The sequence below is a fragment of the Balaenoptera acutorostrata genome, chromosome 19 (assembly GCF_949987535.1).
Source record: "Balaenoptera acutorostrata chromosome 19, mBalAcu1.1, whole genome shotgun sequence".
NCBI lineage: Eukaryota > Metazoa > Chordata > Mammalia > Artiodactyla > Balaenopteridae > Balaenoptera > Balaenoptera acutorostrata.
This window is the reverse complement of record NC_080082.1, coordinates 53,631,017-53,645,901: the sequence shown is the minus strand read 5'-3', so window position 1 is coordinate 53,645,901 and position 14,885 is coordinate 53,631,017. Positions and strand designations below refer to the sequence as shown.

At 47.4% G+C, this 14,885-nt stretch overlaps 1 protein-coding gene across 2 annotated transcripts in view; it reads left to right on the top strand.

Annotated features, from left to right (window-relative positions):
* The first annotated feature begins 169 nt into the window (after window positions 1–169).
* Window positions 170–14,885, top strand: part of FCGBP (Fc gamma binding protein) — a 49,596-nt gene continuing 34,880 nt past the window's right edge. Inside the window, exons 1-5 of one of the 2 annotated variants that reach the window (XM_057534767.1) lie at window positions 170–393; window positions 523–615; window positions 4,515–4,662; window positions 11,132–11,188; window positions 12,453–13,700. In XM_057534767.1, the coding sequence (XP_057390750.1) occupies window positions 283–393; window positions 523–615; window positions 4,515–4,662; window positions 11,132–11,188; window positions 12,453–13,700 (1,657 nt within the window). In that variant the 5' untranslated portion in view covers window positions 170–282. Of the gene's footprint in view, window positions 394–522; window positions 616–4,514; window positions 4,663–10,787; window positions 10,813–11,131; window positions 11,189–12,452; window positions 13,701–14,885 lie in introns of those variants that run through there. The other variant, XM_007179969.3, reaches the window with a different exon arrangement.

Below are 14,885 nucleotides of genomic sequence, written 5' to 3'. Positions count from 1 at the left end.
TGCGCGTGTGCAATAGCGCGCCTTGGCGCAGTCTCGCATGGCGTTCTCGTGCGCGGGTTTTCTCGCCGGCAGGCGGCGCTGCCCTCATTGCTCTTTGACCTGAGGAGTTTCCCAGAGATCTGTCAGAATCTGACGGCAAAGTGCTGTTTTTTCTTTAGTGGCGGGGCTGGATCTGCCTTTGGCCGGGTTTCGCAGAGGGGCTCTTTTAGGGGGTTTCCAAGTAGGCTGCAGCCGAGGATTGCCACCCGCGCGGGGGCGGGAAGACGGGGGCTGCCCCTGAGAATGACACTTCTTACCGGGCTGCATCCCGGGGCTGAGGAGCCCCAAGCCCGCCATTACCAGTTACTTCATTACCGTGAATCAAGTAGAACCCACGCATTAGGGCTAGAGAAGGTGAGGCAGCGGTGCCAGGAGTTGGGTCACGCAGGAGAACTGCAGGCCTATATAGACCAGGCCCTGTGCTTAAGTCTTACGTGCGCACCTCATCGAATCTTGACAGACATTATGTTCCCTCTTTTACAGGGAGAGAAACCAGAGCGCGGGGCCCCAGAGCTCTCTGTCCTCAAAGCCTGTTCTTCTGGCCGCTGTTCATCACACCAGCTACAGTTTTGTCAAGTAAACTTTTATTTTTTTTAATGTATTTATTTATTTATGGCTGTGTTGGATCCCCGTTTCTGTGCGAGGGCTTTCTCCAGTTCCGGCGAGCGGGGGCCACTCTTCATCACGGTGCGCGGACCTCTCACTATCGCGGCCTCTCTTGTTGCGGAGCACAGGCTCCAGATGCGCAGGCTCAGTAGTTGTGGCTCACGGGCCCATTTGCTCCGCGGCATGTGGGATCTTCCCGGACCAGGGCTCGAACCCGTGTCCCCTGCATTGGCAGGCAGATTCTCAACCACTGCGCCACCAGGGAAGCCCCCAAGTAAACTTTTTATTCAAGTACAGAGAAGTATACATATCATTAGTGTACAGTTCAACGAATTTACACAGAGTGAACACACCCATATAACCAATACTCATATCAAGAAACCAAACAGAGAAGCCCCCAGAAGCTCCGCACATGCTCTTTCTGCCACCCTCATCCCCTCTGAAAGTTATCATTTACCTGATTTCTAACAGCATGGATTACTGTGTCTGTTTCAAACTCTCTAGGGACCCATACAGTGTGTACTGTGTTTTTACCTTCTTTTACTTAACATTATGTTTGTGAGATTCATATTGTGTGTAGGGATAGTTCTTTCATTTTCATTTCTGTATGGTTTCCATTGTGTGAATATGCCTAAAACTGGATATTTTCCTGTTTGGGGCTATACTGATGCTATGAATATTCTAATATATTTCTTTGGTAAACATGGGAATATACTCCAGGGCAGGTATGTGTTTAGCTTTAGCAGACACTGTCAAACTATAGTACTAACTTACACTCCCACCAGTGGAGCATACGTTTGATATAGTCTGTCATAAAAATTTTTTTTTGTGCGATGTCACTAATTATTGGAGAAATGCAAATCAAAACTACAATGAGGTACCACCTCACACCGGTCAGAATGGCCATCATTAAAAAGTCTACAAATAATAAATGCTGGAGAGGGTGTGAAGAAAAGGGAACCCTCCTACACTGTTGGTGGGAATGTAAGATGGTGCAGCCACTATGGAAAACAGTATGGAGGTTCCTCAGAAAACTAAAAATACAATTACCATATGATCCAGCGATCCCACTCCTGGGCATATAACCAGACAAAACTGTAATTCTAAAAGATACATGCACCCCTATGTCCATAGCAGCACTATTCACCATAGCCTAAAGAAAGAAATATCCAGGTCCAGATGGTTCCACTAGAGAATTCTATTAAACATTTGAAGAAGAATTAGCATCACTTTTATGCAATCTCTTCCAGAAAATAGAAGAGGGAACACTCTCCAACTCATTCGATGAGGCCAGAATTACCTTGACACCAAAACCAGGCAAAGACATTACAAAAAGAAGAAAGAGGAGGAGAAAGAGAGAGAAAGAAAATTAGTATCTCTTGTGAACTTAGATTTAAAAACCCTTAAAAATATTAACAAATCAAAGCCTGCAAAGTGTAAAAAGAATTCTATACCATAACCAAGTGGGATTTATTCCAGGTATGCAAGGCTGCTTCAATATTAAAAAATAAATCAATGTAATCCACCATGTCAACAAGGTAAAGAAGAAAAATTATATGATCATATCAATTGACATGGGAAAATAATTTGGCAATAACCAACACCATTTATGATAAAAACCCAACAAACTAGGAATAAAGGGGAACTGCTTCAACCTGATAAAACAGCATTTACCAATAAACTACAACTAACAGGGACTTCCCTGGTGGTCCAGTGATTAAGACTCTGTGCTTCCACTGCAGGAGGAGTGGGTTTAATCCCTGGTTGGGGAGCTAAGATCTGCATGGCACGGCCAAAAAGAAAAAAGAAAAAAAAAAAACACCTACAGCTAACATATTTAATGCTGAAAGACTGAACGTTTTCCCCCTTATTAGGAACAAAGTAAGGACGATCACCTCTTATTTGACATTGTACTAGAAGGTCTAGCCAGCTAAACAAGGCAAAACAAAGATTAAAAAAATACTGATTGGAAAGGAATAAAATTGTCCTTATTTTCAGATGACATGATTGCATAGAAAATCCCAAGGATTCTAAAACAAAAAACAACTAATAAACACACAAAAATCAGATGCATTTCTATACACTAACAATGAAAATGTAGAATCCAAATTTTAAAACACAATGCTATTTACAATAGAGCCAAAGAAAAATAAAGTATTTAAGCATAAATCTAACAAAACATGTTCAGGATCTGTGTGTTGAGAAAACACACTTTTTGGACTTAGAATAGAAATGCATTGTCTCACAGTTCTAGAGGCCAGAAAGTCAAGACCAAGATGTCAGAAGGGTTTGGAGAAAGGTTAGTTCCTTTGTGAGGAAGAATATGTTCCATGCCTTTCTGCCAGCTTCTTATGGTTTTACTGGTAATTTTTAGCATTTCTTGACTTGTAGATGATGCATCACCTCAATCTCTCCCTTCATCTTCACGTGGTGTTTTCCCTGTGTGCATGTTTAACTCTGTGTTCAAATTGCCCCTTTTTATCAGGACACCAGTCATATCGGATTAGGGGCCCACCCTACTCCAGTATGAGCTCATCTTAAGTAATTATATCTGCAGCAAGCTTATTTCCAAATAAGCTCACATTTTATGGTATTGGGGATTAGGGGTTCAACATATGAATTTTGCAGGGACACAATTGAACCTATAACTGACCTCATTTTTCCTTATTAGAAGAGCTATATATGTGTACATATGTATATGTGTATATAAGTATATATGAATATATAAAGGACTGAATGGTACACATCAAACTGCTAACTGGAGTTATCCTCTGGGAAATGATGGGGAATGAGGAGGGTAGGTGGGCAATACTTACACTTTTTATCTCCACACTTTGAATTGGTTGAAAAATGTTCAACAAGTGTGTATAACTATCGCAAATTTAAGCAAACAACTTAAGAGCCTTTAAGGCACCTTATAGATGTCCTTCAAGGTAGATACTGGGCTTCCTTGGAGAGAAGTGGGAACTACAACAACTAAGTGATCCAAAATTGTTCGACTACTTTTCCATGTGCAAAACAGTAATATTTTATATGTCCCCACCAAAAGGAGTTGTGAGTCAGTGGCAGAGTGGAAATAGCACTGCACCTGGAGCCCAGAGAGCCAGATGGAATTCCATTTCTGGCACTAGCCGGCCAAGTGACCTTAGGTTCTTAACCACCAGGGCATTTGCATTTTTTTCTTTAAATACTTCTGTAAATTTCAGATATGTAGTCCCATGGTCTATATTTATTCAGATCTGGCTAATACATGTATGTTGTGTGTCACAGCAATATTTGACTAAGCCTAAAAATAGCCAGCATCACTTTTCCTAGAAAAAGATCTGAACACAGAGACCACTGATCTGAGCTGTGTACTTCAAGTACAGTGTATCCATGTTATATGACCAGGCAGCCTGATTCTCCCACTCTGCCTCTGCAAAGTGTCTATACCACCCTCCATTATCGCTATGGGAAGGACAACTTCCACCGAAGGGCCATACAACAGACAGAGCTGAACCCCACAAATCTTTATCACCCCTCCAGAGCTTCTCTTCATTTCTCCATTCAATCAGGAAATAATTATTAACTACCCACTATGAGCCAGGACTATACCAGGCCCTGGGGATCCACTGATCAGCGAAATAAACACATCCTTATTCAGATTAAGGAAGTCAAGAAAACAATTACAAGACAATGTGAAATGTGTTTTGGTAAAGGAATTACAGGGTGCTGGGGGTGGAGAACCCAGGTCTCTGAGTTAGGGTCCCGTAACTCAGTCTTAAGAGTTTTCCAAAAACTTCTCTTCATAGAATTGCATCAACTCAGCTCTGAAATCTTGAGTTAGATAATTTTGCCCACTACCTGCTGCTTTTCCTTTTTCCTTTCAGTTCCATCTGTGGTTGCTGGAGAAAGGCATGGCTCGGGCAGGAAGTTGTCAAACCCCTGTAGTTCACCTATTCAAAGAAGACAAAAATGGCATCTCTGACTGGGAGGCATTCTTTCAACTTCCTGGATGGTGTCATGTTTTCACTCTAGGTAGGAGGATCCACTCTGCAGAGTCCAGGTGTAAAAGGGTTTGATCACAAGTCCTGAGAATGATGAGAAATACCTATTCATTCCTCATCAGAGTCAATATCTACCAGAGCGCACTCACTCTCACTAACCATTACATCAAGCACAAAGTGTCCCTTTGAAAGTCTTCAGAGTGCATGTTTATTAGTTTCTTCAGACACAGCACATGCCAAGGTGACAGGGCTCACATCACTTTTCTATTTTCTCTAAGTCCCCTCAGAATTCTTACTTCCTGTCCCCATAATATTTCTGAAAAAAATTTAAATACTGGTGAAATAAATCCAAGAAAATCTACATAAATGGGAAAAAATAGAATGTTTCTGGGTTAGAAGAATTCAACACAGAAAAAAAAAGGCAAGCCATGAAATGTTACAGATTGATTAAATGAACTACATTAAAATTAAGAATTTTTTCATCATTAAAAAAGTGAAAAGGGGGACTTCCCTCATGGTCCAGCGGTTAAGACTCTGCACTCCCAATGCAGGGGGCTGGGGTTCAATCCCTGGTCAGGGAACTAAGAGCCCGCATGCTGCAACTAAAGATCCCACACACAGCAACAAAGATCCCACATGCTGCAACTAATACCTGGTGCAGCCAAATCAATCAATCAATATATTTTTAAGTGAAAAAAGGGAATTTCCTGATGGTCCAGTGGTTAGGACTTGGTGCACTTTCATTGCTGTGGGCCCAGGTTCGATCCCTAGTTAGGGAACTAAAATCCCACAAGCTACACAATGTGGGCCAAAAAAAAAAAGTGAAAAGATAAGTCACAGAGTGGGAGAAAAAAATTGCAAAACATTTAACAAAAAATGACTTGTATCCAGAATATATAAAGAATTTGTACGGATCAATAAGAAAAAAAACAGACAACCCAATTTAAAAAATGGGCAAGAGACTTGAACAAATAGATTACTAAAATGAACAGGTACATTCTTGATTTTTTCACTAAAAAATCAAGGAAATGCACATGAAAACCACAACCCAATACCACTACCCCTCTAGAATGGCTAAAATTACAAAGTCTAACAAGGCCAAATATTGGCGAGGCTGTGGAGCAACCAGATTCGTCATATGCTGATCGTGGGAGTTGACATTGAAACATGTTTGGTAGCATCTACTAAAGCTGAGCCAAATGACCCAGCAATGACCATTAGGAACTCCACAGCACATCCCAACAGAAACTGTGCACATGTGCATCAGAAGATAGTATTCATTAGCCCAAAGTGGAAACAGTAGAATGGGTAAATATGTAGTGATTTTTTTTTTTTGGCCACGGCATGAGGGATCTTAGTTCCCTGACCAAGGATCAAACCTGGGACCCCTGCAGTGGAAGTACGGCGTCTTAACCACTGGACCACCAGGGAAGTCCCTGTAGTGATTTTTAAACAAGCAAGTACCATATGGCAATGAAAATGAACTATAGTTATGTACACAGGATAACACTGAGTGAAAGAAGCCAGTCACAAAACAACATAAACATATGATTCCATTTGTGTCAAGTTCAAAAACAAGCTAAATAATCTGTGGTGTAAGAAGCCAAAATAGTGGCTCCTTATGGGAGGTAGGGAGTGGAGAGTGATTAAGAAGAAGAATGAAGAGGGCCTCTGGAATGGTGGAAACATTCTCTTTCTTAACCTGGGTGTAGGTTATAAGGATGTATTCATTTTGAGATCATTCAATGAGCTACATACATTTATGATTTGTACACTTACTAATATATGTATTTTATTTAAAGAAGACATTAAAAATATTCTCATGAATCACATTAGAATGGTTGCCTACAAGGGGGCCAGGAATGTAAAAATGGGTATAAAAGAGAATAAATAGGTTGGTAGGTGGGTGACAGACATATAAGCAGCTGACTAGGTAGATGAAATGGAGCCTGGGCTAGCAACAGTTCTAGAGTTTTGTCTTGTCTAATATGGACACAAGTTACAGCTGGTTACTTTAATTTTAAATGGGTTAATGAAATTAAATTAAAAATTCAGTTCCTCCATTACATTAGTCACATTTCAAGAGCTCAGTAGACACATGGAGCCATTGCCTTTCACACTGCACAGCACAAAACACGGAAAATTTTCATCATCACAGAAAATTCTGTTAGACAGCGTAAGTGGACATGGATAAGATCTCCTGGAGAAAAGAGGTAGTTAGAGAAAGAAGCAGAGAAAGAGAATCTGAGGACCACCAGTTTTTTTCAATTGAAGTATAGTTGATTTACAATGTTAGGCCAATTTCTGCTGTACAGCAAAGTGACTCAGTTATGCATATATATACATTCTTTTTTTTTTTTTTTAATTTTTTAATTTATGGCTGTGTTGGGTCTTCGTTTCTATGCAAGGGCTTTCTCCAGTTGTGGCAAGCGGGGGCCACTCTTCATCGCGGTGCACAGGCCTCTCACTATCGCGGCTTCTCTTGTTGCGGAGCACAGGCTCCAGACGCACAGGCTCAGTAATTGTGGCTCACGGGCCCAGTTGCTCCACGGCATGTGGGATCTTCCCAGACCAGGGCTCAAACCTGTGTCCCCTGCATTGGCAGGCAGATTCTCAACCACTGCGCCACCAGGGAAGCCCTACATTCTTTTTTTATATTCTTTTCCATTATGGTTTATCACAGGATATTGAGTATAGCTCCCTGTGTTATACAGTAGGACCTTGTTGTTTATCCATTCTAAATGTAATAGTTTGCATCTACCAACCCCAAACTCCCAGTGCATCCCTCTCCCTCCCCCACTCCCTCCCCCACTCCCTCCTGGCAACCACAAGTCTGTCCTCTATGTCTATGAGTGTTCTGTTTTGTAAATAGGTTCATCTGTGCCATATTTTAGATTCCACGTATAAGTGATATCGTATGAGATTTGTCTTTCTCTTTCTGACTTACTTCACTTAGTATGATAATCTCTAGTTGTATCCATGTTGCTGCAAATGGCATTGTTTCTGAAGACCACCAATGTTAAAGAGGTTATTGTAGGAAACAGACCAAAGTAACACAAGATCCAGAAGAAAGTGATATCATGGAAACCAAGACATTAGAAATGTTTGAGGAGGAAGCATTCATGTCCAATGTTAAAGAGGAGCTAGAATCAAGTGGTGAGTAAGAGGTGACTGGAGAATTTAGCAGGACAGTTTCAGTGCACATGGAAGTCAGATTGCGGTGGGTCAAAGAGAGATGGGTTGGGGGGGGGGCTTCCCTGGTGGCACAGTGGTTGAGAATCTGCCTGCCAATGCAGGGGACACGGGTTCGAGCCCTGGTCTGGGAAGATCCCACATGCCGCGGAGCAACTAGGCCCGTAAGCCACAACTACTGAGCCTGCGCGTCTGGAGCCTGTGCTCCGCAACAAGAGAGGCCGCGATAGTGAGAGGCCCGCGCACCACCATGAAGAGTGGCCCCCACTTGCCGCAACTAGAGAAAGCCCTCGCACAGAAACGAAGACCCAACGCAGCCAAAAATAAATAAATAAATAAATAAATAAAAGAGAGATGGGTGGGGAGGTGAAGAACAGGAACATAGCTGTAGCAGGTCTGAAGTTTCAAGAAGGTAAAACAAATAAAGGGAATTTCCATAAAGCAAGGGAGCAGATGGCCAGTGCCGTATAGGAGGAATAAAAGAGATTAGCCTCAGCTTGGGTTCTCAGGAGATCACACATGCAGAAAATGATGTCTGGATTCCAGGCATGGAGTTAGCAGGTAGAATATGAAGAAGAGTGTTCCAAGTGGAAGGAGCTGCGCAGGCAATGGCAAGGTGGAAGGTGCAGGAAATGGAGCATTAGGGCTTGAGAGAGTCCTGCCAAGAGTGTGGACTTACATTCACAGGGACAGGGAAGCATGGAATTTCCTTGAGCAGGGGAGGAACAAGATCAAGTCTGAACCTCAGGGAGGTTAGTGGCAACTTGTGCAAGATGAAGGAGTTCCCCAAGGGGGTACAGAGACCCCTTGTGGGATCCAGAGCATGAAAGAATGAAGTTCAAAATTGCCAGAAAATCTGAATTGAGCTGCAGAGTAAATTGTCTCCACCTGTACCCTGGATCTCTAAAACCCAGACAAGCCAGAGGGTCCCAGGGGTCTCAAGTCATATGACCAGTACAGATCTGTCCCCTACAGATCTTGTCAGCAGGGAGAGGATAGAGGGCTTGGACACACAAACACCCCTTGTTTTGGCTCAGAGCAGGGCTGCCAGTGGCAGGATGGATGTGATTTCGCTGACCACAAGGAAGAGTCCCCACAGGTTATCTCAGGGGTTCCCCGTGGGGTTTCTGAGAATCGATATGACATGGAGTACAGTACAGGGTGCGTCATACCATACCCACCCACCTACACACACCCACCACACTCACACCCCTAAGGCTCTGAAAGGAGGGAGAAGGTCCCAGGGGTGTCAAATATTAAATTGTGAGGTTTCCCACCACCACCGCCCCACTTCTGGGAACTCTGGCCGCAGAATGCAACAACGGGTTTTGAGGAGGGGGAAAGCATCTCTCTGGGGTCAACCAGGGGAGACCTCAAGGCTTAGAGATTGGGGGGCAGAATCACCTCTGAGTCTTACTCTGATTTTCTGCTCCCTCATCCCTTATTTCTCTGAGTGTCTCAGGCTAAACAAGGTGTATTTGACAGAAGATTTTGACATCTTGGTTTGCAATAGCTGTTTCCTCCTTAGGAGTCCCAGCAGCCCCTCCTCCCGGTCCTTTTCCTCAGGGACCCAGGCACCACTCCCCACAGAGCTCTCACTCTTTGTTGGTCCCCCCTCACCCCTGCCTGTTTCTTGATATGTCTGGCTCTTATCCAGTCTCTTGTTTACTCACCTCATTTTCCTGGTTGACCTTGGGCCCCAGTCAGCTCTGAGCCTTTCTCTCTCCCTCTGGGAACCTACCCTGGGTGGGGCTCTAACAGCCCCCATCCACCCCGACCACCAAGAGGCCCAAGCCTTGTGATAAGAGAGGAGAAGTCCTGGGGGCAGCAGCTGCTGGGGTGTTGTCCAAGAGGGCACCCAGGCTTTGCAGCTGCTGTTTCCAGGGGAGACTCCCCAGGCAATGAGTCCTGGGGCTGGGCGGAGGAGAGCAGGGCATGGGTCAGGCCAGCCCCTCGGGAGGCATGGACTCCGCCTCAGAACGCCCACACCACCTCTCAGCTGTCTCTGCTACTGCTCCCTGTGTGCGACCTACACCCCCAACTCCCATCCCAGGCAGATTTTGGGGTGATGGGGGCACAGAATCACCCAAAACTTGTTCAGCGAGTCCCTTCTCAGGAAGAAAAAAAACACCTCCCAGAAAACAAATTCTCCAGAAAGTGGAGCCCAGTGTCTGCATGGAACCAGGAAACAGGGGCCTGCATCGTTCTTTACACACAGCTCCAGCCCCCAGGTGCCACCTGCTCCCCACCTGGGACCACACCAGAAGAGCCTGCCTCCCACCTCTACTCCTTGAGAGTTTACAGAGTGCCCTCTGGGAGACAAGTAAGCCCAGTGAAGCTAGTTTTGACGTTCCTATTTTGCAGATTAGGTACCCAGGAGGCCCTGTTGGTCTGGAGGTGGAGGTATTGTGTCCCACAACAAAGTCCTGAGTCAGGTGCTCAGGTTCCTGCCCACCTCAGACACCTGCCCCCCACCGTGAGCGGTTGGAAAGAGGATCTGTGTGGCTGGGGACCAGGGAACAGCTTGTGGCGGGTGGGGACCCGGATGTGGGTCCTTCACTGTTGTTCCTGGCAGGAGCCAAAGGAAAAAAATTTAGCCATTGAACCAGCAAACAAGACCAAATGCCACCTTTGACTCCTGCTCCCCACCCACTGGGGACCCAGGTCCAGGCCCTCAGCACCCTGCTCCCCAGCTGTTTCCCTCAGGGACACCACCCTTCCAGGACTGAAGTTTCCAGCAGGCTCCCCAGGCAGAGCCACCAGCTGTTCTCACACCCCTCTCAGGACTCAGGCATTCAGGCTTGCCCTCCACCCTTCTCAGGCCTTCGGGGGCCCCATTCCAGCTGGCCCTGGGATCAGCGCCCTCCTCTAAGAAGTTGGCACCATTTGCCTGGCAGGTGGCCCAGGGCGTGGCCTGAGTCAAGAAACTCCACTATATAGCGCAGCCCAGGGAACCTGGAGCTAGCCCTGCAGCTCTGGGAACCTGCAGGTGAGAGAGGCTGCATCCCCTTTGGAAGTGGGACATCAGGTCCCCTACCCTTGCCCCTGGCTCTAGACCTCCCCATCCCACTCCCCCCAGACCCACTGGACATCCAACTCCCTATCCTACCTCTGTCCTGCCCTCCCTGCCCAACCCCCAGACCCACCAGATGTCCAATTCCCCTTACACACACACACTGGCCCTTGGATTCAGCCCACCTCAGCCTTCCTGGTGCCCAGGAAGCCCTTGTCCTGAGACTGGGCCCTTTTGTCCTCTGGCAGGAGGGGCAGACCAGCCTCCTATGACCCCCTCTCTTTCTCCACTGCAGACATGGGTTCTCTGCGGAGCTGGTGGATGTTCTGGGCCGGGGCAACCCTCCTGTGGGGTAAGTCAGACCAAAATCCCATCTATGTCCTGGTTCCAGTCTGAAGAACTCTACCTGCCTGGGTCAGCACCCTCCATTTGAGCCCCCTCCACAAATACATCTCCCAGTGTCACCCCAGGCTAGCTGAGATGAGAGAGAGGCCCTTTAAGTACTGCAGAGAAATGTGGTGGAATTCACCCATTCTCTCTCTGTTCCAGAGGGAAACAGGTAAAAACTTTAGTCCCCAAATTCAAGTAGGTAAGAACTACTACTCTCTTGATTTTCTGCAACTCAACTAAAGTTTTGACTTAGAGCCTCATTCTGCTGAGGTGATGGAAAATTTCACTAAAGTCTTTCTTGGCAGGCGGTGGGGGGGACTTGGTGGCCAATTATCTAGGGTTATGTCCAGAACTGTAGTCTAAGGTAAAGCCAAAGTTTGGGGGGAGGGATGGGACACCCCGGCCCTCTTTACCAGTCAACATCTATTTAGGTTACTTTAGAAACATTCATTGACCCTGATGCCCTGGCCCCATGGGACACTGGGATGTCCTTCAAGGCTCCCCTTATTCGGCAGACAGTCCTTCTATAACCACCACAACTCTCTCCAAGATCCTGTAGAGTGATCTCTCTCCCTCCCCCTCTCTCTTCTCAGCCCTGGAGAATCTTTTCCTAGATTGAGGTGTTGAAAAGTCCCCACTCCTCTCTATTTCTAGGAGACATTTTGTCCATACTCCCATAATCCCCTTTTCCCCTTCACATGCACCCCTAATCCTATGAAGACAGAAGTCACAAACTGGCACCTGAATCCAGCCAGTTTAGGCCCCATAGTTCTTACTTAAAACAGTTTTGGATTGGAGATTTCACATGGAAATTCAGATATCCAATTTCCCTTGAAAAAATGGTAAGATCTGACATTTTTAAGAAAGAGCCCATAAGCCATCATCATAACAACAGATTAAAGCTAATAGCAACACCCCACTTTCCATGGCATGTGAATGCTCTAGCTGCACAGTCTGCCCATTCTGTTTCACACATATGTCACTTGCCTGGCCCCGTCAGTGTTTGAGTTTGAGATCCCTGTCTGAAGTGTTCAGGCTTTTGGAAGGCAAAAGCCAGAAAGGCTGGTAGGTGAACACTGCATGAATAAGGGGAAAGGAGAGAGAAGAGAGAAAATAGAAACCCACGTTAGTATTTCAACATGCGACCCAGGCACGGGGTATGAGGTTACTTCTCTGATGGGGAGGATTGGATAAAGCAGACCCACAGCTGCATTTTCTCACCCCAGGGTTGACCCAGGAGGCCTCAGTGGACCCCAAGAACAGTGAGGGGGAGGAATTCCTCACGGCCTTCCTGCAGAACTATAATCTCGGGTACAGCAAAGCCTACCTCTACCTCCTCCTCTCCAGTCTGTCGGACAGCCTCACCTCAGTCTCCATCCTCAGCCGGGTAGACGGCACCTCACAGAAGGTCACTGTGGGGCCCGGGCAGTCAGTCATGGTCAACATCACTGCCAAGGCTGAGATGGTCGGCAGCAATACCTTCAAGCGTGCGGTGGTGGTCCACTCTGACCGCACCATCTCTGTGCAGGCAATAAACGCTAAGCCCAGCACAGCAGATGTAACACAGCTGTGGCCTGTCCGCGCCCTAGGCACTGAGTACTTTGTGCTCACACCCGCCAGCGCTTCGTCCCAGAATCTCAAGGAGTTTGCTGTGGTGGCGGGTGCAGCCGGTGCCTCTGTCAGTATACAGCTGAAGGGGTCAGTGACATTCCAGGGCAAGTCCTACTCAGCGGGCAATGTCCTGAGTGTGACTCTGGACCCCTACCAGGTGGCCCAGGTGCAGAGCACAGCTAACCTCTCAGGGTCAAAGGTCACCGCCAGCAGCCCCGTGGCTGTCCTCTCCGGCCACAGCTGTGCCCAGAAAAACACGAACTGCAACCATGTGGTGGAGCAGCTGCTACCCACGTCTGCCTGGGGCACCCGCTATGTGGTGCCCCCTCTGTCCCTCCAGACCCGCCAGGACCTGGTCTATGTCGTGGCCAGCCAGGCCACGAAGCTGACCTACAACCTCGGGGGCACCGCTGGCTCCCGTGGGCTCCAGGCAGGTGACGTGACAGAGCTTGAGATCCAGCAGTCCTGGCCACTCTACCTGTCTGCAGATGTGGGCATCCAAGTCCTGCTGTTTGGCACGGGTACCACCAAAGATGGAGAGACCTATGACCCCCACCTGGTCCTGATCCCAGACGTGGCAGCCTACTGCCCTGCCTATGTAGTGAAGAGCGTGCCAAACTGTAAGTGCACGGCCCTGGTAGTGGCACCAACAAAGGCTGCTGGTGAGCTGACCATAGACGGGCAGAGGCTGGGGGCCAAGCTCACCTGGGCCGCTGTGCCAGGCAGTGAGTTCTCATATGCTGAAGTGGACCTCGGCACTACGGACAGTATCCATGTGGCTGAGGCTGCTACCAACTTTGGGCTGCTCACCTTTGGGCTGGACCAGGACGTGAGCTTTGGGACAGCAGCTGCCTGCGGCCGGAGTGAGTGATCAGAAATGACCTCTGGCCCTGTCCACCTGGGGACCCCTTTGCCAGCTCGCTTGCCTTTTCCCCTTTCCCACCCTCTCTGTGCTCATCTGTGGCTTCCTGGCTCAGCTGGGCTGTCCCCCACTCACCTGCATCCTCCCCGCCATCCTTCTTTTCCTTAAGGCTTCCCAAGCCCTCCCTGTCCCCCCACCCCCTGCAGGAACAATACTCTAAGTGTTTAGCAACTGATATGATCCAGGGTCCCAACCAGCCTGAAGAGATGCCAGTCAGAGCACTGCAGCAGGGTCCTAGAAGCCCCCAGGGTGTCTGGCATCAGCCCTTTGTCTGTTGCTTTTGTGGGGGGTGGCATTGGGGAAAGGTTCCTGGGGAGAGCCAAGGTGCCAAGAGGGAGAGATCTTTGTGAGGGGTCGGGTCAGGTCAGCAGCTTCTCACCAACCAGCTTGGGAATATTTTGTTATTTTAGCTACTGACACACAACCATACCAGTTGCTAACTGCCACTCCCCCAACACCTCATATAGGAATGCCAAACTCAGGAGGTCTAAAAGTATAATAATGATGGCTACCATGTGGGGGGAGTATTTCTCAACATACCAGGGTCCACTCTAGGTGCCTTGTATGTGTTAACATAGTTAATTTCTAGGACCTGGCCCTGTGTGTACTTTTGGGCCCAGCCTGTCGAGGAGTTGCCTCCAAGCAGTGCAGCGTTTGAGGGCACAGATGCTAAAGCCAGGCTTCCCAGGTTCAAATCCCACCTCTGCTTGTGTGACCTGTTTCCACATCTGTAAACTGGGGATCCTAACTGCACCCCTCACAGGGCTGTTAGGTGACAGTGCAATGAGTTAACATTTGTAGCTCATTTAGACGGTATCGGGCAAGTGAGTAGGGCTGCATAAGGGTGAGCTATCATTATGAGCAGACAGAAGGCAAGAGCTTCTGAAGACTAGGAGGCAGGGGAGGCACAGCTGTTTCTTCCTATGTGGATCCCCTTCCCGAAGCAAGGATCCTAGACAGTAGGGTTCCCAGCACTGGCAAAAATGCCCCTCCCATCCATCCTCCAGGGCATGGAAGCCACCCAACTTCAAAGGGCCACTTCAGGCTTGAATAGTAATGTGGAAGAGGTGGGTGATTGATTATAACAGGTAATAATTAACCTAATTAACACCTGGGATCAGTTCCA